This window comes from Neopelma chrysocephalum, unplaced genomic scaffold, assembly GCF_003984885.1.
Source record: "Neopelma chrysocephalum unplaced genomic scaffold, ASM398488v2 Primary Assembly neopelma1_22, whole genome shotgun sequence".
Classification (NCBI taxonomy): Eukaryota; Metazoa; Chordata; class Aves; order Passeriformes; family Pipridae; genus Neopelma; species Neopelma chrysocephalum.
The window spans coordinates 27,006,285-27,033,224 of NW_020897689.1; the positions used below are offsets into that span (position 1 = coordinate 27,006,285).

The 26,940-nt window shown below is 36.3% G+C and overlaps 1 protein-coding gene across 3 annotated transcripts; it reads right to left on the reverse strand.

Annotated features, from left to right (window-relative positions):
- Window positions 1–874: 874 nt before the first annotated feature.
- Window positions 875–24,185, reverse strand: AKAIN1 (A-kinase anchor inhibitor 1). 3 transcript variants are annotated; one of them, XM_027676040.1, is made up of 2 exons: window positions 23,810–24,185; window positions 875–4,322 (listed from the first exon to the last, which is right to left on the reverse strand). In XM_027676040.1, exons 1-2 carry the CDS (start codon window positions 23,901–23,903, stop codon window positions 4,135–4,137), a joined length of 282 nt encoding a protein of 93 aa, XP_027531841.1. In that variant the 5' UTR covers window positions 23,904–24,185; the 3' UTR covers window positions 875–4,134. The 3 variants fall into 3 exon arrangements, with proteins under 3 accessions (XP_027531841.1, XP_027531850.1, XP_027531860.1); XM_027676049.1 differs by lacking the exon at window positions 23,810–24,185 and adding an exon at window positions 20,157–20,303; XM_027676059.1 differs by lacking the exon at window positions 23,810–24,185 and adding an exon at window positions 8,429–9,760.
- Window positions 24,186–26,940: the final 2,755 nt, after the last annotated feature.

Genomic DNA, 26,940 nt, shown 5'->3' on the forward strand with positions numbered 1-26,940 from the left:
GGCAAGTTGACTAAATTCATGGAAGACGCACTGGTCTTTAAAAATAAAATCCCATGTGTGTCCACAAGGTTTTGTGAATGAAGCTCTGGAAGTAGAGAATAGAGACCTTATTTCTACTTTTTTTGACACAGCAGGATACACACAAATTAAAAATCTATTAGGCCTCAGATACCCCCTTTGTTCTGGAAATCCCAAAATAGTGAAAAAGATTCTGCCAGAGCAGAAGGCTCCAAAAGCCTGTGATGAGAAACCCCATCCATTAGAAACTAGGCTCCATCAGTACTGCTACTCACTCCTTACTGAGTGTCAGGTGAAGAAGATATTTACAAACAACTCAAGTTTTCTCCTCACTCCCACAAACTCTTTTAACAACTTGATCCCTGTGTTGCAGAAATCCATTGAGAGAAATTAGGTTATGTCAAGAGTCAGATTTTCATTAATTTAATTTCTTTTCAGACTTGAGTGGATAACCAAGAGACTTAGGGTAAATCTCACATACTTTCAGGAATTTATTGTACTTTCTCTTATCTTTTCCTCTAATTGAAATTAAACTTTTTTTAGAAAAGCCTTCAGTAATGACACATTAATCTCTGCATTAGCACCCATTTAAAGAAAAACTGCAGCATATTTCATGGTAGTCATATTGAGAATAGTTACATAGCAATTTTACTTACCATTGTAGACATACTACATTCTGAGACATTTAAAAAATGTCAACAAAAACCAAAATAATCAGACACAACATGAGTAGAGACAGTAAGATTTTTAGGTGGTTGTTTGCTATTGAATAAATATTCAAGAATTTTCAACTCTTAAATATAATATTACCACAAAATGCTTTTATTTTTCTGAAATGATAAAATTAATATGGCTGTTTCCAAGTCACAGTTGTTGGTTTTATTTATTTTAGAGCAAGGAATTTCCAATGTAACCACACAGAACCAAAAACTTGATGTACAGTGGCATTTAGTAATCTCTTACAAATTCTGCTGTGGCCACGTGAATTTCCATTTAAGCATTGCTGCTTGATTACCCTTACAAAGAATAGCACAAGTATGGTAATAAAATTCGGATAATCAAACTGCTTGAAAACATAGCAAGTGTAGTGCAGGATTGCCACAGACACATGACTCTTCTGTTCTTTTGGGGTTGTGATAAATACAATTTCACACAGTTGTACAACCCTCTACTTACCACTGTAAATGCTAATATGTGGTGAGTTTGTTTTAAATACCTATAGATACCATTTTGATTGTCTTGTACTTCTAAGATATGAATTATTGTGCTGAATAATGCATTCATTACTACAAATCTCATGAGCACAGTTTGCTTCATGAGATTGTCTAGTGAATCTGAAAACTGCTTCCCCTCTTCTGACAGGAAAAACCAGAGACATGTAAGGTACTAAGAGTTTCTTTAGGAGTTCTTTTTTATTTGTAGAAAACCCTACATCACATCTGTAATAGTTTCTAAAGTCTGCATTTTCTCCAGAAAATATAATCTGTCAGTGAAGATAATACCAAAAAATACCCGCTTCTATCATGTAGTAAGCATATAACAAACCAACGGTAAAGTTTACTTTTGTGCAATTTTCTCACATGTGGCACAAACCCCAGTTGCATATCCTGGATGTAAGTGGTGTGCGGAACATCTGTTGTCAATAGGAAATACTAAATGCGTGCTCTAACTTAGGGATGTATACTCTAGATTGGAGACACATCATTTGGCTCTCAGGGAAAACTACACTATTTAAGCTGCAGTATTTGTTTGTCCTCAATAGGAGCAGGAGACCATAGAAAACTTCCTCAAGGCTTTGCTAGGCTTCCTACCATTTTTAGTTTTCCAAGATATTAGACTTCTGATGGCATCAGCATTCTGACAGTGGTGGACATGACTGTTAAATGGTTGAGTAATAGTGTGTCTGAAAGGACTAGGACAGTAACGGGATATTGTATAACAGTATAGTGGGAGGAGTGGGAGCAGGAGTAGAATAGGGTCATATAAAGCAGTGGCAAAAGCCTGGACTCACTGGCTTTTGAAATTATTCTTTCTCTAAAATGATTAATTAAAAAAAACATGACATATAAGTTTTAAAATTACATGAAGATTATTAACATAATTACGAGGAATACAAAAAAAACCCCAAAACAAACATATTTCAAATTTATAGTGACAAAAAACATTAAAGGAGTAGAATAATTTCAAAGAAATTGATATGTTCGATATCTGTCCTTCCTGCAGCATTGTAGGTGAGTCCATGGCAAACACCATTTTGCACCACAGAGTCTCTCCAAAAGGTTTGCTCTCTCTCATCCACTGGACTTGTCTGCTCATCAGACTCAGAATTGAACCTTTACTCATGATCAGTTTGCTTAGGCTCTCAGAAAGCAAAGATGCAAAGAGTGCTTAGAAAAGAGTTACCTCCCAACCAAAGGTGAACTGATGAAAAAGCTAATGGTAAAACAATTACTATTAAAACATACACACACATGCCTCAAGACCCAATCACTTTCACCTTTCAAAATTTGCTTGGCTAAAAACGTTCACCCAGTGTCTATAGAACTGAACCATCTGTGTACTTGGAATCCAAGTCAGTTTTCATTATTAGATGATTTGAAACAACTTTAATCATATTGAATTCTTCTTTTAATTTTTAAGTGAAAGAAGACTGAGCTAAATTATTATCTTGTATGAGTCGGTGCTGTTAAGTTAAAAAAAAAAAGAAAGAAACCAAGCAAATTTAAAAACAATATTACAGTATGTGGTTATTCATGGCTAAGCCTCTGGCCATGATGAATCCCAAAATTGTTTAACACAAGCAACAGGACACAGGAAGTAATAGCCAATTGCTTAACCCACAATCTCTTTGAGAACCACCTAGCTGAGTAGAAAAGCAGTTTACAGTTTTGCAGAACGTCTGCTTCTCTATATTTCTAGGTGCATTACTACAGGAATTCAGTTGAAGTAGAGCTACAAGCCATTTCTAGAATTAAATACACAGTTATTAATTTCAGACGTATAATAGCGCAATCATCATTACAGAAAGGGAGCATAAAAGTGAAGGGGACATTTATTTAATTTGTATTTTCTGAAAGATCATGGATTTCTTCAGCTATATAGAGCACTTAAAGAGTAAGCTCTGTATTACCAGCTTAATGCAGTGCTATTTAAGGTGAATCTATGTTACAACTGCAAATATATAAAGTCACTTTATGCACAGCAGGTGAGAAATATCTACCATGACAGAATTCAGACACAGTATATTTTCATCCTTCAAGATATTAACAAATTCAAACCCTTTTTTAAGACACTCCAGTCTTGTAAATCAAGCCCCAGAAAAGCTGCAAAACTGAAGAATATATTGGTGAACTCCTTATCATTGCATCAGTTTCTCTTCTTTCAATATCAAGAAAATAAAAGGAATAGTTGAGGCACAAGTGATTTTTATGCAGAAGTATAGAAGTATTTCAAATAAGTAGACTAAAACTTCAGTACTTATTTTAACTTTTTTAAAAAAAGACAGAGATCATAGGTATATGATCACAGTAATAGATCACAGTTACTGCAGTCTTACTGGATTGCTCTTTTTTTTCCCAAGATGAAAAAGAAATTGGTTCACAGAACTTGCCAAATCCACTTTATCCTGCCATTTCACATAGCTCATGTCTAATCAAAGCAAAGCACAAACCCGTGCTTCAAGGGAGTCTGAAATCATTCTGCTATACTTGACAGTAAACTATTTCTTCGGTAAAGACAACTTCAGTGAACCCATTCACTTAAAGAAGAGTCCATCCAGCTGAACTGACATAAATGTTGCACGCAGAACTTAACACGAAAGTGCTCTGACAACAAGCTTTTGAGAATAAGTTCATATCATAAGAGTTTGTGCTTGAAACTACTTTTATAACTATGGTTATTGTTTCTGTTAAGAGGCACTGCATAAATATGGAGTTATTCATCTAATGCACTTAATATTTCTCAGCTGAGGACTATTGCAGTTTTACCCTATGTCTAGGTGTGATAATACTTTGGTTTGCTTTACAACAGTAGCATTGCACTGGCAATACAGCTGATACTAAAGAGAAGGCTGAAAAATCTGCAGACTGGAGGACTGAAGAAACCCAATCTGCTCCCTTACTTCTTTTCATGCTTCTTGGTTAGTTTTCCTCTTTCTAGCTGGAGGCTTGCACTGTTTGTTCGCTTCTCCTTTTGCTGGCTCTCCTGGGAAACTTGCTGCACTGCTCGGAGGATAGCAGTCTGCACAATCTGCTTGCTGGCGTTCTGCAGCTTAACTTCATCTTGCTCCGTCCCTGGCTTCTCACCTGCCAAACAAGAAAGAAAGGGAACTAAGAACTTGGGACTACTCTGTGAAAACATGAAGGACAGAAAAAGAGTAAGAAACCCCAACAAAACAACCAAACCACAGAGTGCCTGGGGACAGTTTATTACTTAAGAAACCTGTCAATACAGAAGACGAATTAGGGTGGAAAGTGCCCCTGTGTGCTCAGTGCTACAGGACTGAATGAAGGGGGAGACTGAGTCATACAGCTGAGTTACCCACTCCCCAGCTCTTGGGACAGCTGCGACTTCACGGCTGAAACAAGCACAGATACATTTTGCAGTAAGACAGGAAATGAGGGTTTTCTCATCCAGCTGTGAATCACATCCTTTTTGACTTGAGCTGTGTTTCTGGAGAGGGAATTGGATTTCATTTTGCAAGCCTGACATGTACTCCACCACCATACAGAAAAAAATCTGTTTCATTAACATTTCTGTTTACTATTACTTCAGATTAAAAGCCCTCATCCATCAAATTCCAACTGACTTCAACGTACAAAATTTTGTTAAGTGCAGTTTATTAATCCTTAGCTAGGTTTTCAAAGATATCTGCACAACATTAAAAAAGGTTCAGATTGCTATACATAAAACAGAAAACACTTTCTATAGCAACCTGACAAATACATATTTCTTATGTGAAACTTCCTTGTTTTGCCAGAAGGTTTAATCTGGAGAACAAAAAAGTAATGTAGTGTGACTACTGACATTTGGTAATGAAGAATAGTTTATGTTAAGAGGTTTCTCTTTAAACACAAATGACAATTCAGACAATAAAAAATGCTCCATAACATTCAAAGTTATCTTGATGAAAGAAATATATATTCTGAATTAAGGTGATTTACACCTACTGGCATTTAGGAACTCAGTTGCCAATTGAAATTCTTAGCCTAGGTGCTTATTTACATCACTAGATTTAATTTTAAAGGTTTTGAAGACACTGATCTCAGTTCTTTCTTAAATGACTGATATGCTCAAGTATTTAATTAAATAGTATTTGTATTTTACTGTCTTTTTTAATGACATGTATTAAGAATTACGTCCTGAGAGAAATCAAACAGAGTGAATTAAAGGTCAGTTGCTTTTATGAGAGGTCCGTATCTGGAACTGTGATAAATTCCCAATGTTCTTTCAGGATAAAAAGATAGAAACAGGGTAAAGATAGAAACAAATGGAAAATCACTAGTTTCCTTAAGGAATACACTATTAAGATGTGATATGCTTGAGGTCCTGCACCTGGGTCAAGGCAATACGCGATATCAACGCAGACTGAATGAATCAGTGGTGAATTCATTATGAGCAGCTTTCTGGAGAAGGACTTTGAGATAGCAGTAGACAAAATAGTGGAAATGAGATGGCCATGTCTGCTTGCAGCCCAGAAAGCCAGTTGTATGGTGGTCTATATAAAAGAAGCGTGGTCAGCAGGGCAAGGGAGGTGATTCTACCCCTCTACTCTGTTCCCATGAGATTCTGGAGTACTGTGTCAAGGTCTGGGGTCCTCAGCACTGTAAAGACATGGACCTGTTGGAACATGCCCAGAGGAGGGCCATGAAGATGATCAGAGGGCTTAGGTGACTCTCCTATGAAGGCAAGCTGTGAAAGCTGGAGTTGCTCAGCATGGAGAAGACAAGACTCCAGAGAGACCTTATTATGGCCTTTCAGTACATAAAAGGGACTTATAAGAAAACTGGAGATTTTTTACCAGGGCAGGTAAAAGGTCTGAAAGGACAAGGAGCAATGGTTTTAAACTAAGAAGGTAAATTTATACTGAACGTAAAGAAGAAATTTTTTATGATAAGGATGATGAGACATTGGGAACAACCTTCCCAGAGCTGTTGTGGATGCCTCATCCCTGAAAACATTCAAGATGCGGTTGGACAGGGCTTTGAGCAACCTGATGTAATGAAAGATGTCCCTGCCCATGGCAGAAGGGTTGGACTAGATGATCTTTGAAGGTTCTTTCTGACCCAAACTGTTCTGCGAGCCCAAAACAACCTGCAAAACAATCAAAGCTTACTCAATGAGAAAGGAATAATTCCTTACCTCCCACCTTTCTATGAAAGGACTTAAAAACAAATACTTATTTTTATCAGGTTCATATTATACATGTTTTGGTTAAAAGCAAAATAAAAATGTTGTTTAATTCTACTGAAACTGAATAATTAAAAAAAAAATCCTGCAACTGTATTGTAATGACAAAGTTTGTCTATAATTAAGAGGTTAAAAATGTGAAAACTTAGAAAATATGCTTTAAACTGGAAAAGCTGACTAAAAGAAATCACTTGAATTCTTGGTACTATCAGCTTCCCCAATTCAGTTTTTCCTGCTCCTCAGCACTTGAAACAGTGTTTTTTTTGATAAAATTCAATGTTACTTAACAGTAAAGTATAAATACTTCTTTATTACTCAAATACGAACTCACCTTTTATTACACAATTGTAAGGTGATAGAAATTTAATTAGTCTTCTTGCAGAGTTGGTCAGTCAACTCAGCTGATATTCAGAAGATAATGTATTAACAAAAGCATAGATAAACATGAAATTCTAAATACAGATGAGTATGTTGTAATGGTCTATGATATTATATGAAATGTGAAAAATTTGCCAACCCCTAAAGCCATAAACCCCCAGAATTTATTGCTGAAAAGATACTATAATTAAGTACATTGCTGTTGAAAATGACTCAGTTTTCTTTCCTTTGGGATGCTTTGGTCCTTGCCATGTAATATCTGCAAAATCTGAATTTTAAATATTTTTACATGAGGAAGGTCATTCACAGCAACATCCAGCTGAAAAAAGGATAGTTTTCCAGTGAATTTCTATATTTTCAGTTGTTTATTTTGGAGTAAAACCCATCTGAAAGCACCACTCAGATAAGTGATATGTAGTTTTCATCTGCTCACCTTTAGATTAGCAACTCAGTAGATGATTCTTTTATTTGCTGAAATAACCAAGAACAGAGAATCCAAACCCCCTGGACTACTTCTGCCCTGCCTCTGAGGGCTTAGATATGCAGAGAAAGGAAATAAGGCAGCTCAAACAAACTTAATTTATATTTGTGTAACTTTTAGATAACAACAGCTAATTGGCTTTGGACACGGAGAGAGCCAAAGCTGTTGGAGTGGGGGTGATGTGACCAATGAGACCAGCTTCTGCTGACCATCTAAATTAGAAAGCAAGTGAAAATAATAGTTATTTTTGAGGGGGATATCTGGTGCTGTGTAGAGATCCAAGACTATTATGTGCAGAAGCTGGACTGCCAACCAGAATCCAGACATATTAAGCAGCTCCCCTGGGTGTGTGGTGTTAATTACAGCTGGCCCATCTGGACATGATGCTGGGAAAATGGTTCTATATTACCCTACTTCAGCGGAAGTTGGACAAGATGACCTCCAGAGGTCCCTTCCCACCATGAATTTTCTTCACTCCTGCGACTCTAGCTGGTTAGGTTGCCACAAACCCCAATTTTTCCACTTCCTGAAGGAGTAAACAGCCATGTCTTGAAGAGCATTCCCCACTACATTCTCTTCTTCCAATTACTTATTTCAAGGAAATCACTTAGCTAGCTGTTTCTGAGAAGCTCATTTATTTATTGATATGCTGGACCTACTCTGAGGAAGAAGAAATGAATTGACTAAGGAAAGCAGAGATGACTCATGCAAGAATCCCAAAGAGGCTGAGCTACAACATATCTACTTTCACCTTGCTGAAATACAGACTGCTGTGGACATCAAAGCAGAAATTTGACTGCCTGTAGAATTAATCAGGCATTTTAAGAACTGTGTCTTTTCAATCAGGTGAAACAGAGACATCACTCCTGCTGTCCGAGTATTTGGTGTTTCGGTAATCAAAATAAGAGTTACTGGAGTGATAACATACAATTAATTTTTATCTATGTTTTTTTTAAATTTGAAGAATAACTAGTTAAGTTAAAATTCCATGACAAATAGGTCACTTGAAGTAACTGCTGGGGAAAATTTGAAGGATATCAGAAGCAGCATTCTGTCTACTAGTTATCCTTGTCTAAAGACTACTTTTTTTTCTATTGATGTCAGAAGATCTTTTCTACTTACTCTCTATCTTTAGATGCTCACCTGACATAAAGGAACCCAGCACCTCAATTCTGTAAATAGAGAACTGAAATATCCAGGTTAAGTGATGTTAAATGCAAAGCAGCAATTTATCATTAACACATGACAAAGTCTCTTTAGCATGTTTTTATTACCTTATCTTTCACTTGGTAAATTTTATGCCAACTAACACAGAAGATGAAAATTAACTTTCAAATTCCGGTCTGGTTCTGCAATCTAAAGTTTAGTTTGAGAGATCCAAAAAAACCTCAAAATATTGGACTGGCTGCAGGAATCAGTCACATATTCGACATCCAGCTAAAACTAGCACCATAGATCAGTGCCTTGAAATTCCCTTAGCTTGCTTGAGGATGCTCTCCAAGAAGGAAAACATGCTAGCAGTTTGGAAAAAGAATAAAAGTATTTGAAGTAAATTCCAAGTACTCTTTTCAATTAATAGAACTAATATTAGTTTAAGTCCAAAAACATCTTGTGTAGGAGACTTTACATCCTCTGTGATGTTTCTAAACTATGGAATATCCACAGAAAGGTATACATAGAAAAAAATAGGTACAGAGAAAAAACATTTGACAGAACTTCACTCTGGTTGCACATGAGCCTTTTCTCATTTATACAGTTCACTTTCTTCAAAGCATCCCAAGTCATTTACTTTCCAGCCTGCAATCAAAGTAGTCTCCTACACTTTCTGTTGATATCCCCTGTGGCTTTTCCCTTTCAGCTTGCTACAAATTTATTATGCCTTATAAACACTCCTACCAAATATCAACAGGTAATTTGTTTGAATCAGCATCTAAGTTCTCTACTGTACCTTGTCATAGGAATATTATCATGAAACTAAACTACCACAGGCATGACCTTGCAAAGATGCAAGTCCATCCCAGATCCAGTAATGCTGGCAATAAACTGTGGGGTGCACAATAGGTGATTTAGAAGGAAACAGAAGCAACATTTCTGATACGCAAAGAGAGCAGGAACTAAATGGTGAATGAGCTGTGGTAGGAAGAAACTTTCCACTCTTGGAGAACATGGAATAGAAATAATTTATCCCATACTTTCTAAGAAGACATCAGTAATGCATGAGCATGCATGACCATGAATATACATTCAGTCTCAGGAAACTTCTACTGTCCCTCAATTATCCCTTTTGCTTCTTTGCCTGTATGAGGTTACTATTTTCCAAGGAGAAAAATAACGCCTTTAATTTTAATTCACCTTTCCTCAAAGCTTGTGACGTTTATGCAGCTCATCATGTCTTCGTGCAGGTTACATCTCATTCTGTCTTGAGGAACAATACAAACATTGCATTTGAAGAGAGCAGCTTAGCTTATATGACAGGTTCCATGAATCTCAATGGCTATGCATCAGAGGTCAGAAGTTTATGTTCTGCTTCACAGGAATAACAAATGCAGTTTAATTCCAGCAAATGAATACCACTAACGTCAGTCTTCTGGAAATGAGAATTTCTTGTTTGTGTAAACAGCTTTGAGCTCAACCACATCTAAAACTAAGAATAAAAGTCACATTCCTCTAAGCAAACTTCTGATCAATTTAGAACTCAGAAATATCCAAAATGTTTTCCCCTGTTAGCTACAATTTTAATTTATGCAGGAATCTTGAAGCTGAAAGAGCCAAGAAGTAAATATTTTTTTCTTCATTTTTACATGAGATTATGCAGGTATAGGCTTTAACCAGAAAATTTACTATTAGTTTTATCAATATATTGCTTTGGATTGCAATAGCTAACCATTATACTATTTTCTGCAGGACTGCAACATTAGAATTAATTTTTTTCCATTATTAATAAAAATTAATAATAATTCAACATAAATGCTGATCTCTGGAAAATCCATTTCAATTCTATTGAAAATTACTACTGTAATTTTTATAATCCAACTGACAGTACTGATGAATTTTTAAAGGAAATGACAGTATAAGTAAGCAAGACCATGATGATTAGAATTCATCAAATGGTCCAGTGTGGATGAATGGGAGCTGTATTTATGGAAAAAAGTTGCATGTTATTACCTAAATTGTTTTTATAAGGTCTACAGATTTAAAAACTTTCAGAACCAGGCAAGTTTGTAATAACATAATATACATGTGTATGTTGCAATAATTAACACTAACATTCTTTGCATCAATATCGATATTCTTCTACAAGAAACCAAGTTAATTTCTTTAACTTCCCTGTGGCATTAGGCAGTAACATATCTCCATCTTGTTGACCACAGCATAGAAGTCCCAGGTGAGCCGCTTCTAGTGAATATTTCGTAATCTGTGAATTAAAATGGTTAAAAAATCTCCTTCTTTGTTTTGCTTTAGAGGTTGGTGCTAGGACTTCAGTACAAAATGCCTAATTTGAAGAAGAGATATAAAGTATGAGGCTACACAGCATCCATAATCAGGAAATGTTGATGAGTCAGTTTAATTATATCCAGAATGAATGAACATGGCAATCAGCCAGGGCTGAAGGCTTTCCAACACATGTGCACAAACCAACTTTATGCATGAGAGCCATTAAGCTGTTTACAGGATTAGAGACCCAATTTGTCTCAATGTTAGTAATGATGCCAGTTCAGAGACCTCATGAAATGATCCTACAAGGAAGTTGTAAATTTAATATTTTAAAAAATAAATAATAAATGCATTCTTAACTGTATTAGAGTTAATTGTGTCCAGTACCATTTCTCATGCTCTAAAATGCAGCCTGATGAGGTCCTGACTAATAGCTGTCAAGTATTGGAAAGCATTACTCAGTTACTGCAATTCCTTGAGGAAGAAGGGAGGACACTGAACATATCAGAACAGCTTAAAGTGTTTTAATGTAGGATCATTGAGTTTTTCCAATACCCTAACCACTCTGTGCAGGGGATTGTAACACTCACTTTCACTAGAAAATTCATGGTTCGGTTCAGTTTTATTTTTTGCCCTAACATCACTCCCTAATTCCTGCTGCAAAACAAGTATGGAAGAAGAACTTCCCCCAAGAAGGGGGCTAGCACAGACTACTTTATTCTTCAAAATAAAAGAGCAGAAATACAGATAAACTGTTGCAAAGGACATAATAATATCTCCAGAGTAATACTTTACTGTATCTTTTTATCCAGACACTACCTATGTCTCAACTGAGTTTCTGTAATTTTTTTCCCCACTGAATTTTTCAATTTCTTAAAAGAAGAAAATATCAGGAAACCTCTTTGGTTTGCTTGCTATATGAAAACTGTCTTTTTGGAGACTCCAGCAATTTATTTCATACTATTTGAAATATGCCAGCCAAAATGAAGCTTCCAAAGTTGTTTTTTCTTAGAGCTCGAGATCTATAGATACATTATCTATTCCTAAGCATTTTTTCAACATATTTTAGTAAGGTTTCTTGCCATAAATTAATAATATTAACTAAAACCAGATTAAACACTTCAATCTATATATTTTCTTCACACATAGCAATAAATTCACTCCTTAAGGACTGTGTCTTTTCAGCTTTGAGACTGAATGTAGTTCAAAGGGTTGGTCACAGACAATTCTGCCACACCCAAACATGTAAATGTGATACTTAGATTTTGATCCCAGAAGGAAAATTTCTCATTCCAATACTGTAAAATAACAATAATTTATCAGAGTTTTTAGCTCTTGGGCTAGAGTTCAGTGTATCAAAAATAATATACTTCCTAAAGAGCATCCAGGACCAGCTAATTCAAAGTTTATGAAAAAATTATATTCTCTCCATCTGTACAATTTTCCTACTTCTTTAGGGAATCCATTTCAAATATTGAAATAAGAAACCTCTCTATATCAAAACCTGTGATTCTTCCATGGAGAGAGAGGTCCAACAGCAAAGAAACAGGTGACCTACAACAGAATCGTAGAATAGTTTGGGTCAGAAGTGACCTTAAGGATCATCTAGTTCCAAACTCCCTGCCAAGGGGCATCCACAATTTCTCTGGACAACCTCTTCCAGTGTCTCTCCATCCTCACAGTGAAGAATTTCTTCGTAATGTCTAATCTAAGTCTCCCCTCTTTCAGTTCAAAACTGTTCCTCCTTGTCTTATCACTATCTGCCCACATAAAAAGTCACTCTCCCTTTTTTTATAAGTTCCCTTTATGGACTGGAAAGCTCCACAAAGTCTTCTCCGGGCTGAACAACACAAACTCTATCAACCTGTCTTCATAGGAGAGGTGTTTCAGCCCTCTGATCATCTTTGTTGCCCTTCTCTGAACCTGCTATAAAAGGTGCATGCCCTTCTTTTGCTGAGGACTCCAGCACTGGATGCAGCACTCCAGGCGGACTCTCAGCAGACCAGAGTAGAGAGGGAGAACCCTCTCCCTTGATCTGCTGGCCACATTTCTTTTGATTCATCTCAGGGTACAGTTGGTTTTCTGGGCTGCAAGCATACACTGCTGGCTCATGTCCAGCCTCTCATCCCAGCACCACCAAGTCCTTCTCGGCAAGGCTGCTCTCACAGCTCTTCTCCCAGTCCATGCTCATGTCTGGGATTGCCCTGATCTGCAGGTGCAGGACCTTGCACGTGGACTTGCTGAACTTCATGAGGTTCTTGTGGGTCTACCTCTCAAGTTTGCCCAGATCTCCCTGGATTGCATTCCATCCTTCTGTTGTGCCAACTGCACTGCTCAGCTTCATGTCATCTGTAAACTTGCTGAGGGTGCAATCGATCCCACTGTCTCTGTCATTGATGAAAGTACTGAAGAGCACCAGTTCCAAGACAGAGCCCTGAGGGACACCACTCATTATCTAACTCTCTCTGCGTTCCATTTTCTACTGTTCCGGTGCTCAGAAATTCCTACACAAAGAAAGAAAACATTAAGAATGGAAAGCTAAACAACATTTATGTAGACTTCTGAATCTGTACCAAAAGGTTCATTGGTGGACTTCAACAAATCCCCACTGGAATACTTAGCTTTTGTGTTGGAAGACTTTTGTATCCAACACTGCATAGCATAAGTAAAGGGGAAGTTTTCAGTGGAGGCATATTCCACTACTAAAGGTTTATTTTGCTAGCTGTTGTATTCATATTTCTGCAATCTTTTGTGGGTTTTGGTCTTAAAGATGTATGTACAGGTTAATTAAAATTTCCTCTATCTGAACCTGATTTTTTTAAAGAAGAAAATTGTGAAGAGGTTATGTAACCTGTCAAAAGCCAGCAAACCAGTGAAAACAACCTGCTAAATTTTAGATGTGTTTCAGTTTATATCGGATTATTCAGAAGAAGAAATTGTCTAGCTAAACCTCACCTGATACAGAGCCCTTCTCTAGCTTTAAAAAAAACCAACAACAACAAAGAAAAACCCCACAACCCACAATAAAAACCCCAGGAAAAAACCCTAAATTTGCAACTTTCCTGCTTATTTTGGAATTTGAGCGGAGTACCAAAGCTGTTAACATGGCTATTAGCAATTGAGGCTGAGATTTTATATATATATATACATATACATATATATATGTATGCATATACACAAAGTCACGAGAGAAAGTGAATCAAAGATTATATAAATCTAAAAGGCACCTTGAAAGAGTAAAACCTTTTATTTATTTTTTTTCGTAGCTGTAATCTTGACAGAATCTGTCTTTACAACAGGTTCTTTTCCACCATTGCATCTAATTCTCTGTCTTTCAAGATAAATGTTTTCTGCTCTATTAAGGAACTATTACCTCAAGATAAAATGCAATGTCAATCTGCGAGAATTTAATAGAAGTAGTAATGGACATGCAACACCTCCATACTGATAAATTGTGAATAGATTCATTGCCCAAAGACAGAAAATACGGTGTCATTGTATCAAATATGCATACTACAAAGTGAAGCAAATGCAAGTAATTTACAGGAGATTATATTTGCCTTACCATTAGAGAAATAGCTGAGTAGTACATGGCTCAATTTACTTCTTCAGGCAGAAAATTTCAAACTCTCTTGAAGAAGGAAGACAGTATCTTCTGCAAACACTACTACAGGCATTTACAGGAGCAGACAACAGCAGCACCTGCCCTGACTTCCCTGGCAAGGCATTCTAAAGGAACCTGAAACATTTTGTGACTGTTCAGGTCAGCCTTTAATTGCTACTGACATCAGTAAAGACTCTTCTCCAATTGACATCCACTGAAATTCTGTAGGACCTTTCAAGTTATTATGTAAAGAACGCAATACAAATGAGTAACTAGTAGTCAGAAAATTTCAGAAAGCCTATAAAGAAATTATAAATACATTGCTTGCAAATAATTTTTGCTTAACCTAGTATTTGTAAACTTAATACAATGGATTATGTCCTTAATAAAATGTTTAATAGAAAAGATTGAAGGTATAGGAATAAATCTACCTTTCATTGTATTTTACAGTAAGTGCATTTATTTCCATTATCATGATAAAGCTTATAAGACTGGAATCTTATTATTTAAGTCTATTACAAGTACAAGAGAACAATTCATCTAGAAGAATAATGACTTGGAGGGATAAACTTTGGAGGTCAGTGTAACTTATTCCTTTTCCACATTGACTGTTTGACTTTCCTGCTCAGTAAACAGTGCCAGTAAAGATGTTAATAATGACTGTATCACTTATTACCACCATCCCCCAACTATGAACAACTCCTTCAATATTGCCCACTACACTGCCACTGTGAAACCAGAATTCTTCTCACTGCTAACCTGAATAGGATTCAACCCAGTGATATGGAAGTGACAGGTGCCAGCCTCAGTTGTTTAAGCCTTCAGTTCTGTTAAAAATAATTTTTAAAAGTACCTTCTGTGGCAGTTTTTAAGACTATATTGATTCATACTTTAAAGAAAGATTGCACCTAGAACTGTTGACTATTTTTTAAGCTTGATAATTTCATCACATTTCTGAATATCTATGAACAAACTTTCTTTCACTTCACTAATGAGATCTGCTAGTGGAGTTTCACAGCAGGGGAAAGATCAATGTGTCACTGGGGAGAGGGCAGCATAAGCAACCATTTTTCCTCAGCAAAAAAGAATAAGAAATTTCCTCCTATATGATTTCTTCCTACCAGGTGGCAAACACTTCAAACCACAGTAGCTGTAACTACTGTTACAGCTCTTAGCTGTAAATGCACTCAGATCCTTTCAGGCAGCAATTGGTCCTACACTCACTACCAGCCATCACAAATTCTGGACAAGAAAAACATATGAGACTGCCTGAGGCCCTGCAAATAGTCTTGTCTGTAGCTTTTGATTTATGTCCCTCACATGGACTTTGTCAGCAGTAAGCTAATGAGTAAGAATCCCACATATAAATACTCTTCTGTCTTATATTAGAGATTTTTTTTGTGGGGGCTACAGAAATCAGAGCACTAGCAGAACGTAGCACAGCAGTTAATGGGGACAAGGACTGCGTCCTGCCTTGTTCTCATGGATAAAAGACACTTCATTAATGGACATAACATCACACTCCGCACAAACACCAGAGATATCCCACAACAGGTTACCTTCAAAAAACTCGTTATTGGTAGCAATTTTTGCATTCATTAACATGTCCCTCCATACCATCTTGATCTGGGCATTTTGGACAGGGATCTCCATAGTACCTATAATTCTATAATCAAAAAAAGAAAAAGTCTATCAAGAAATTTCATGTCTTCACTTTCCACAGCACAACAGGTTGCTGCTATCCCAGCTTTTCCGTCAGAGGAGATAAGGACTATTGAGACCAGTAAGCACATCTGTTTCAGTGTGCAGCTGCTACGTCTTCAATTGCAGTTTAATGAGATTCCTAAAACGTTTGGTACAGGACATGCTTCTGATCTTGTGTCATTACGCAAGTCTGCTATACTGCTCCTAGCTTAAAAATGTTAAGAACAGCTGTGCTGCTGAAAAGCTAGTTGAAAAGCTACTGGTGCTGCTGTTGCATGAAAAAGGCGCTGAGCATTGAATATTCTGACTTCTCTAATGTCTATCTTTAAACTTTGTGTTCACGCTTTTTTCTTTTTTACATAAAAATATTGATACAAAAATTAGTTCTATCTCATTCTCCTTCTTTTTAGACTGCAGGATCATAAGTAAAGCACGTGAGTTTCTAGTTATTGAGAAAATGCCAGGTAAAAGAAATTCTTCAAATCACACTGATAAATAACAAGATTCACCTAAAAGTTGAAATCTCACAATTCAAAGCAGGTACAAGCTTAAAGGAAGGGAGTATTCTGAACTGAAACAAGCTGTCAGTGTAATGTTCCAATCTTTCTTGAAGTATTCAGATGAAAACTGACTCCTTTCCAGGATACATTATTTAGCCAAAAAACCCCAAACCTATTCAAAAAACCCCAAACCTATTCAACCAAATACAGTTTTGTACTAGATGAAAGAGTGATGGCCTGCAATGATGAGATTTTATAATTTGGTTATTTTATTTATGGTTTTACAGAATAAGAGAAGAGTAAAATTCTCAAAATAGACTAAAATAATCATTGAAATTATACTCTAGTGAGATCTGCTTAGAAAACACATTAGGTAGCTCAGATGTCCTTAACAGGTTTCTAACATTATTCCCAAGTTAATTCTAAAAATGCAGGCTGTGGTTGTGCTACATCAGCACACGCACACAAGGGCAAAAGCCTAAGACATAAGTGTTTGAGTGACTCGTGCAAAATGGCATCAGAGAAAATCATTGGAGCTTGAAAAACACCTTTGTACTGTGCTTGTTCAGGCAAATGGGAGGTAAAGAGTATTATTTTTATGTTTGCACTGAAAAAAGACATCTTAAGGTTGATAATAAGCACGGAATATGCCCAAGGTAATTTTTGGAAGAGTAACTAAAGTTTGCAAATTAGTTTGATTAGTAACATTTCAAATTATTGTTAAATTTGATAAATGCCAATATTGGAAGTGATCATACCTTTGTAAACTAATTATGTGCTATCAGAAGAAAGTTTGCTGCATTCTGTAATTTATGCTAATGCTTTAGAACAAACAACTGTTTTAATATCTCTTAATTTCCTACCTCACAAGGACACATATTTAATCTTTGGAATTATTTAGAGTTATCAATATTTTATAGGCTAATTTGGCATTGATTTTTTTTTTAAATTCTGGAATACACTATCCTCTAAAGAAAATCTATCTCCTAAGAAAACCTGCCAATTCAACAGTGATGACTTCTCTTTGCTTTTTGATCCAATCCAAAACCTTGAAATTTCATGCTTCCCTACTGCAGTCCCATATATAATTCCATCCTTACATCCAATGACAAGTAACATATTTTTGTCTTCTCAGGCTGCCTAAAGCAGTTCAATTCAGGAAAGATAAAGAAGTTAAATCTCACAATATGTAGCTTGTGCACATTTCCATCACATGGATCATACCCCATTGTAAGGGCAGCACAACATGTGAATCCTCCAGAAAAAATGAATGCCCAAACATCTAAGAATTTGGACTGCATTTCCTATACATCAGCATAACGTTAGTCAACTAGCAGAAAATTGTGTAATGAAGCCCTGCTCACATTAAACCAAGTAAGGAAAAATGTATTTCTTTTTATTTCTTTTTCTGGAACAGACTTAATTCTAAGGAGGAATGAAGAAAGATCACATATGAAGAATACGTTTTTACATACCTGCAAATAGCAATACACTGTCTAAATGTCCCAGAAAGTCCCATTTTGAACATGGAAGACTGGCTTTTTTGTAATAATTTTGATCTACCTAGCTAAGTAATATCCAGGCTTTGGGGGGGATTGTTTATTTGTTTATTTGGGGGGATTTATTGTGGGTTTTTTTCCAACACAGTAGCTATAAGATTTCAGGAGTTGAAGATTACTAGGAAAGTATCTATTCAAGTAAATAGTCAGTTGGCTTCATCTTTTTAAAAGTCTATTTAAACCTGGTAAGTCTCCTCTTGGTTGTTGTTTTGTTTTCTTCTTTCCACCTCCATCCTGGAACTTTGTTTATCATTCTGACCCCAAACGTTCATAGTTTGATAAATCTTCTGCTTCCTCTCCCCTCACACCCCAACAAATAAATGGACTTTTGCTTCCTTTCTCCTCGCATCTCAACAAATAAATGGAACAGAAAATGAGGTCGTTCATCACAGTGAGATAAAATCAGAAAGTTGACTCAAGAAATGAAACTCTGTTTCCAAGTAAATTTACAATATTCTTACATTACATGGCCTTAAGAACTGTGAAGATGCTAAAGATGTATAAAGCTCTGATTATTTTTATTTTTTTTTAATATCTGGAGAAAAGATAATTCCAGGTCAGGGTTGATTTGCAGCGAAAAAAAAGGCAATAAAAAAAATCAGAATCTACTCAGGCTTGCTCTGTCTGAATATAAGAGATTGTTTTATCATGTCTTTTACAAACTCCTACTGAGTTGCTCTGTGTATTTTATGGCAACATTTGCAAGGAAACCATGGGCTTTTCTTTGAGTAAAAGCAAACTGAAGAAGAATGACTATATAATACCAATTTGGACAGATTTTTTTTTCTGTCCATGGATTACAGTTGTTAATGACACTTGGGGTTTGTTCTCTGTCAATCTTTGGTGGGGGGGAAAGCACATTTTCATTATTTTAGAGGTAATCTCTTCCTGCAGTATTCTGGTCCCACAGTGCATTTCAAGAACGTGTACAGTTAATGGTGACAGTCTGACAGATAAAAGGAGTTCAGAAAAGAGCCACTAATACTGAAAGGTGTATTACAAAAAGCAGTGGTTGGTTCTATTAATATAAATAACTTGGTCCCAGTTTCAGAACACGATGTAAGTGAATGAATCAAATTAGACAGCAACCAGGCAGTTAAAGAGACAAAATGAACTTCAGATTGTTGAAAAGATATAATATTTTTTTCAAAAAATTAGACTCTATTGAGCTGGCAAAGTTAATCCCAAGATGATTTATTTTAATGAAGGTTCTTACTCCTTCACAGACTGGGTATAGGACTTCAAAGAAGACAAAACTTCTGTTAGCTTTGCAAATAAAAGGTATTAATAGTTATTAATTGTCAAATTGCAGCTTTTACCTTCCCTTTTCTATTGACCCACTATTTTACTGACAGTTACACACCTTTAAACAAGTTATTTTCAAGTCATTTCACTACACATTTATATCCTGGAACTACCAGGCTTCTCATTCCTTTCTGAATAACAAACTGCCTACTTCAAAGCAGAATGTATGAAATCCAATGCAGATTCTCTGTAGTTTCCCTTCTTCTATGTGTTAGCTGATATATACTATGCAGCAGAGATTCTGCACCCTTATAGAGTGAGGTCTCACATTAGACATGCACTCCTTCTGAAATCTTCAATTTTGTTCCAGTAAAAATGGGACCGAACAAACTTTCTGTTCTCTTCCATTCAAATATTTTGGGGGGGGGGGGACAGGGAGGAATTGAAATTTGTAAAATACCTCCATGAGTTTCACAGATTGTCTCATCTGCAGTCACCAGTGTGGACGCCAAGGGGGACTCACTCTCCAGTCAATCCAAGGCCACGTCCCCCCTCCTGACCCTTTTCTACAGTCTGACAAGCAGTCCTCTGCACACTTGTATAGGAGGCTCCTCTCCCTGATGGGAACCACAGGGGTGACCCTCATAACCTCCGGCTCCACAGCCAAACACATCCTAAGCTAAGCCACCTTCTTTGAACCTACCTGCCTCTGCCTGCTGGCAGCTCTGGTTCACCCACCACCCCCTCCCCGCATCAGTTCTCCGGCACGGCCGGGCCCTTCCCGCTGGCTTCCCCAGTTGGGATCGGGAAGCGGTTGCCCTTACCTGGAGCGAACACCATGGTGCCGCCCGGGCGGCGCGGCTCAGCACCTCGGACAGCTCCCGGCCCTGCGGGGGCTCAGCACCACGGACAGCGCCCGTCCCCGTCGGGCTCAGCACCACGGACAGCGCCCGGCCCCGCACGGCGGCGGAGGCGGCTGCGGGCCGCGGTCCCTCCCTCCACAATGCGGCGGGGCGGGGAGGGGGCCGGGGCGCCCGCACGGACACACACACACACACTCACACACTCTCCCAGGGAACCATCACTGCCACAACTCGTGGCCCTGCAGTGGCAGCAGGGGGAAGGGCAAAGAGGAGAAAGGCGATAGCGATGTGCCCAGCAGGGAGCCCGGCTAATTGCTCCTAATTACCTCGCGGCAACAGCCCCGCTGCCTGACATTTTGGGGTACACTGCTCTCACCACAAGCTAACAGCCCTGGTAACGGGCTCCAGCGACACTGTACTTCGTCACAGTATTTTACTTTCCAAATGTTCAAATGCTGAGGAATTTATACTCTGATTTCACCGGCCCGTTAACCCAGCTGTACCCAACAGCAGCACTTTAAGAGGGAACATGAATGTTTTGGCATATAAAATACGACATCAGGGCCAAACAGTAAAGAAAGTAATTAATAAGTAATAAAATAGAGAAGATGAGGCCAAACAGCAGAAGAAGACAATTTAAAATTTCCCACCAACTTTTATGGTTCACATTTAATTTGCTTTTGTTTGTAAAACCCATGCTTAGATTTCTTGTGGACCCTGAACTTCTATAGAAGTAAGATGAACAACAGCCAGATGGGACACAATTTAGAAAAACTAACTCTCCTGTTTAAGCCTTCCCTGCAAGAGGAATTTTGAAAAACATTGATTACCAGTGCAAATTAGAGAAAGTAGATTCGGAAAAAAAAAATTAGCATGAATGTTTGTATGTAAATTTTTCCAATATGCAATACATTTTCCAACCACATTTTCATAACCTACAGGTCATTTCATAACCCACAAGCTTATTTCATTCTTTTTCACAGTCAAGCATTTTACACACACAGAATTCTCCAATTAAACCTGGAGAGATTTAAATCTCAAAATAAGGCCTTATTCTTAAAATACAGATACAGAAAAGCACTGGCCTGTTTAAATAATATTGCCTATATACTTCAACAAGAACTCAAGAAAGGCATCACTGTCAAAGTCAAACTAATTATCTGATGACAATTTTTTCTTTTCTTTTCTTTTTTTTTTTTAACTGTATAACATAATTTCTCCTTGGAAATGCCTTTCAGATTTACCTTCACTTATCATTTCTAGTATCCAATTTCTGGATATTCCTTTAATTGCCCTTAACAATTTCAGCTTCTTTATTGCCATTTGTTTCTCTCTCCTGTCCTGTATTTCAGGGACTTAATTTCACTTCTCTCAGAGCACAAACAAATATAAACATACCTCCCGTTGCTCAGAAATGGTGTTCCCTCTATGATTATTACTTCAAAATTCTGCATTCTAACCTTTTTTCATCTATCATTATTCTCACTCACCTAAAGTCTGGGAACTAATATGGTACCTAAGAAATCAATTAGAACAATTTCTAGTACAAGTATCCCGTATGAAATACAGACAAGACTGCAGTCAGCATTATTCAGCATTCTTAAGAGAAAGGTGAAGGATATCCTGTAATCTTTAGAAAATCAGAACTGATATACAATTTGGAAAGGCTGTAAGAAAATTTACACTAGTATTTTCATGATGTATCAGTTATGTGGCCCCTAATGCTTGATTTGTGGATCCCCATTGTTCAATGGAGAGTCATTCATCATGAAAAAGAGATGCTAAGCCACTTCTCCCAAAAGAAAAATCTATTGAATATATTTCTATTGCATACATCCTCAAAAGAAATTATATGGATATCTATAAGGGATTGGGTTTTAAGGTAGTGGAGCAGCTTGTTAAAAGATTTTGAAAACATTTTGGCGAAAGAATACAGTTCATTAACAATAATGTTCAACACACGTCTTTCTTTAACTGCTCTCTGTGTTTACCTCAACAAATAGCTCAAACCAGGCACATTTTATTTTAGAGTTTTCAGTTTTCTTGCTCAAATTAAAGGCTACCAGCAACTAATGTTTTCTCACACAGAAAATAAATGTTATCAAGAAGCATTTTGGGCTTCTTTTTGTCACATAATTAATTTTGAATTTCAGATTTGGTCACAAGTTCAAATTAACACAAAATCACTAAAATAACTGCACATGACAGAGCTCTATAGTGAACTGTCACCTCAAAAAAATGTGCAGTTAATGTAGTAAAGCCACTAAAACAAAGACTGAACTAATAGTTATTTTTCATTCAACTTCAGATCAGTGGAAAATATTGTCAGGTATTCCCAGTACTAAAAAAACCCAAAACTTAAGAATGAAGCACAGTGGTAAAAATTACATTATATCATTAAAATACATGTAAAGATGTACCATCAAGTTGTATGAAATTGAAACCGCAAAAGCACTTACAAAAAATCTGTATATATTTTATCACTAATTATACAGTCCCTCTGTAACATTTACATTCTTACTGTTCGAGTGAGGAATTACTATTTTCTGTATAACACTAGGACATCTAAAAATTCTTCAGTATGTATCTTCAAATACTTTTGAAGAAGTCTTGACTTACTTACAGGGTACTTTTTTTAAGAAATGTAATGCTTTTTTAAAAAGTTAACTAACATTTTGAGACAGTTATAAAAATCAAGTTGACTGATGTCACTTTAAATCATCCATTGCTATTCATAACTCCGTGGTTTTATATCTGATTTAAACCCTTTATTCTAATGGAACTGAAAACAATTATTTGGTTGCATGGAATCAGAAGCTTAGTAAATATGTATTAAGGAGGTATTTTTATCTGATATTCAAATTTTCAATGTTTTGTTAACAAGTACACACAGCTAATATTTTACAGGTAAGATTTTAAACTCTTTTCTGAAAGACTCATTCAGAAGTAATCACTTAAATACGAGAACAATTTATAATAAAATGTTTTCTAAAGCAATAAACAAGGTTTCATATGGCTACATCAGATGCTAGTATTATATTTTGTAAAAAGCTTTCTTCCCAACTTTGAGAATTAATTATCTCTCTATCATATTAGAGTTTGTTTTTGGTTTTTGTTGGGTTTTTTTGTTTTTTTTTTAAATTTCCTTCCACATCTAAACTTTAATAGTCAAATCTAGCTTTTTGGGAGGGAAGACTAATACAATTAGGAAATTGCTTTAACTACTTGATGCCTTTTGCTAAACTGACTACTATCATAATGGTCTTCAAAAACCTATTACAGTCACTGACTGTAATAAGCCTAACAATAAAAATCTTTACTAGCCCAGGTGCAATACATTATATCCGAAAATTCAAGGAAATTGTTCAGAGGAAATTGTGACTGTCAGCAAGAAATATCTAAATATTAGATGAATATCTGAAGTGTCAGATATACAATTTGTATAGTAGGGGTCATACTATTCAGGGTCCTAGATTTAGACATCTAATACCACACTGATCAATATACCTCTAACAGAGACATGTAGTGAATAAACAGAGGAGGTAGAAAAGAAAAATAAAAATGGGCACAAGAGCAAATCTCCTGAAAAAATAATTAAATGAAAAGTCAGTTACCTTTCTGTGAGTGCTTCAGAAGAATAATGATGCACAGATTTCCAGCAGCTAAAGACATGACACCTTGAAAGCCAGAAGCAAGAACATGCAACATTTCTCAAGACAGGAAAAAGCGAATTCCATTGAAGATAGATGTGCCCACCACAGTTTCAATTCATCAGTCTATTCATCTTTCTTAATTAATCTGATAAACTGCACAGTAGTCCAGGGCTGAGGTTTACAAATATGAATAAATTTTAGACAGAGTCTAGGAGAAATAGCTGTACAGTTTTAGGGTGGGTTTGGGGTTTTTGTTTGTTTTTTTGCTTATTGCAGGGTTTTTTAAGTAGCACAAAGATGAGTCCACCACAGGACTTCCACAGTCTGTAAATAGATCCCAAAAAAAGACTTCCACAGTCTATAAATAGATCCCACTTCCATCTAGCTGGTTTTATTGCCACCCTCTCATCTGAATGCCTCACACTCATGAATAACAGTGCCATAAGTAAATTAGCATCTTTCTCTTTTAGATGGAAGTTAAAATTAGAGAAGCTGAACCCAAAGCAAAAGCCAATCAACAAGAAACAATGACCTAGATAAATTCAGGAGGTTTAAATAAAAGATTGACTGACTCACCTAAAATATCACATACAACTGTGCAGTAGAATCAAAGCAATCATTGCTCCCACCTGCCACACCTTTGCAAGTTGCCAGTCCCTTCACCGAGACAGATGAATGAATCACAGTCCAAAATTCAGAGGCTTTCCATTACACAGGAATTCTTTTATACAGCAAGGAATTCAGTCCTGTCGAGTCCTTGGCTAATGACTGGATCTAGCAGAGACACTGTGAAACATAGGCAGAGGCTTTAAAGAACCTCACACACAACCACTGTCTCCTGACATGGACCAGGCCATACCATTCTGTACCACACTGAAGACGCATAGGATGGGTTGTGAGTCTGCCACAAATGAAACTCTCACCTTCAAACCTTTTCTGTTACTACCAGCATGACATTTGTTACACTAAAAATGAGTGGCTTTTACGTGTCTTTCTCTCTTCTATAAAAACTGTTTTAAGACTCTGATCGTGCCACAGCTTATTGGTGTGTGTAACTTGACATGAATCATAAAATTTGGCATTTGCTCAAGTCTTCAAAGAACCTAAAAGGAGAGAATTAAAGAAGCATTTATGACCCATGGCAAAACAGCCAGCCAATGAACTAAGGAGAAGAAAAGTCAGCTTTATAATGAATGAAGATATTTCCAAACTCGTAAAAAATGCTATTAGAGTCCTCAATAAATCAGTTATACATTTTGACAAATGTAAACAACCTAAATATTAAACCACATGCTTAATTTAATGCTGAGAGAACAAAGGTATGTAAAATGTAAATACTGAAATCATAATTTTAATATGCTACTAAACAGCTTAAATTCAAGAACTGAGAATGGGAAATTGTACTGAATTACAGCAATATGAAATACAAACACTAAATACACAACTTGTCCTATAGAGTCAAAAAATGGGGATTTCATCATGTATGGCTAAAAATTAAAAACTGTGGCCAAATAAGATAAATATATGAATTTTAAATTGAGTTTGAAAACATCAACTTTGATACAAAAGAAAGGATTTAAAACAGTAGAGTATCAAAACTTTAAATTAGGTTAGCAAGATTCACAGAGCATAATGCACGTCCAAATGAAAAGTATCTATAATAGGACATCCCTATTCTAGCAGAATTTATCACATCCATCAAATCAGGGCTACTGTCTGACTGCATTTAATCTGTCCTTGAAACAATGGGAGATCTACAAGAAAGTCATACAGCTGGATAAAAGTTAATTACTGAAGTGGAAAATTAAACCTATGCTTTATCTTGAAAACATATGACTAACACTCTCAAAATGGGTAATTGTTCACTTCAATTAAAACATTTCTGTCTAACATAACTCTGTTTATGATGGCAGTAATGTCATTTTCAAGTAAGAATTGCAGGGTCATGGTTTGGTGGTGGGGTTTTTTGTGTTGTTTTTTGGTTTTTGGGTTTTTTTGCAGACCGAATGGCAAAACTCTAGCATAAGCAAACCTGTCAGGCACCATAAAAAAATGTAAGTTTTAATTGTTACTATGTGCATAGTTATAGATAACTCTTAGTCTAGTAACCAAGCCCAGTTATGTTCAGACTTCTAACTCATCTGAAATACAAAAGAAAGAGCTGCTCTTTCCTAATTCCCAAGCTAACAGTTGAAATCATTTTCCTTACTTGACCCAAGATCAAGAAATCCAGAAACAAAATTAGAATATACATATACATACTTTTTTTAAAAAATCAAGTCTTTCCAATAGGAGCAGTCAATGAGATCTTATTGCTTTCCAGGGTATAAGGTTTCCTGTACAGTGCTGAAAAGTTAAATATTGAAAGCCTACACCAGCAGTACAAATTTTATGCTCAAAATCCTGGTTTAAGTTCTATTTTATACTTTAAGAGCACGAATATAGTGGCCATTGTTGTTATAAATCTTACTGGATAATCTGGACAAATTAGTAAAATATTACTGGGTAAAATATCAAAATCAATAATAGCTGTAATATAAAATAAGGCATTTTGTAAAAAGAAAATATTCAAATACCGTTACTTCAGATGGGGAAAAAAATTGTTAAAAGTACAGAAAACTATGAGAAATATCAGAGAACAGAAATATTTCCAGGTAAGAATTTCTCACTGAGAGAAGGCAACTCTCAGCAAGGAATACCTTCTGAAGCCTCAGCTACACAACTCAATAACCACATATAAAACTCATTAATCTGAAGTATGTACCAAGTGGAAATGTATGAAAACCTACACATTTTATATTCAGGCCTTCAAATGGATTAATATTTATATATGGAAATAAATCAAAATCAATCGTTTGAAAGCTTTAAGTTTACCACAGGATCCTAAACCAGAAAGACAGAAAAAAACAATTCTTGTGATGAAATCAGTCTAGCTGACATCACCTAATGAAATACAGAACCTACTTTGGATCTATATTATTTGCAATAACTAAAAAGAGTGATTATTTTTTACACAGCAAGTGATCTAAAATAGATGTAAATAACTATGAGGAAAATATTGTTTACTTCTAATACTTGCAAAAATTAACTTA

Bases quoted from the DNA above. Each gene is read 5' to 3' on its own strand.
- AKAIN1 (XM_027676040.1), bottom strand. From the start codon at position 23,903: ATGTTGCATGTTCTTGCTTCTGGCTTTCAAGGTGTCATGTCTTTAGCT. The intron at 4,323-23,809 runs GTAACTGACTTT...CTTGTTTGGCAG, and splicing joins TCTGAAGCACTCACAGAAAG to GTGAGAAGCCAGGGACGGAG.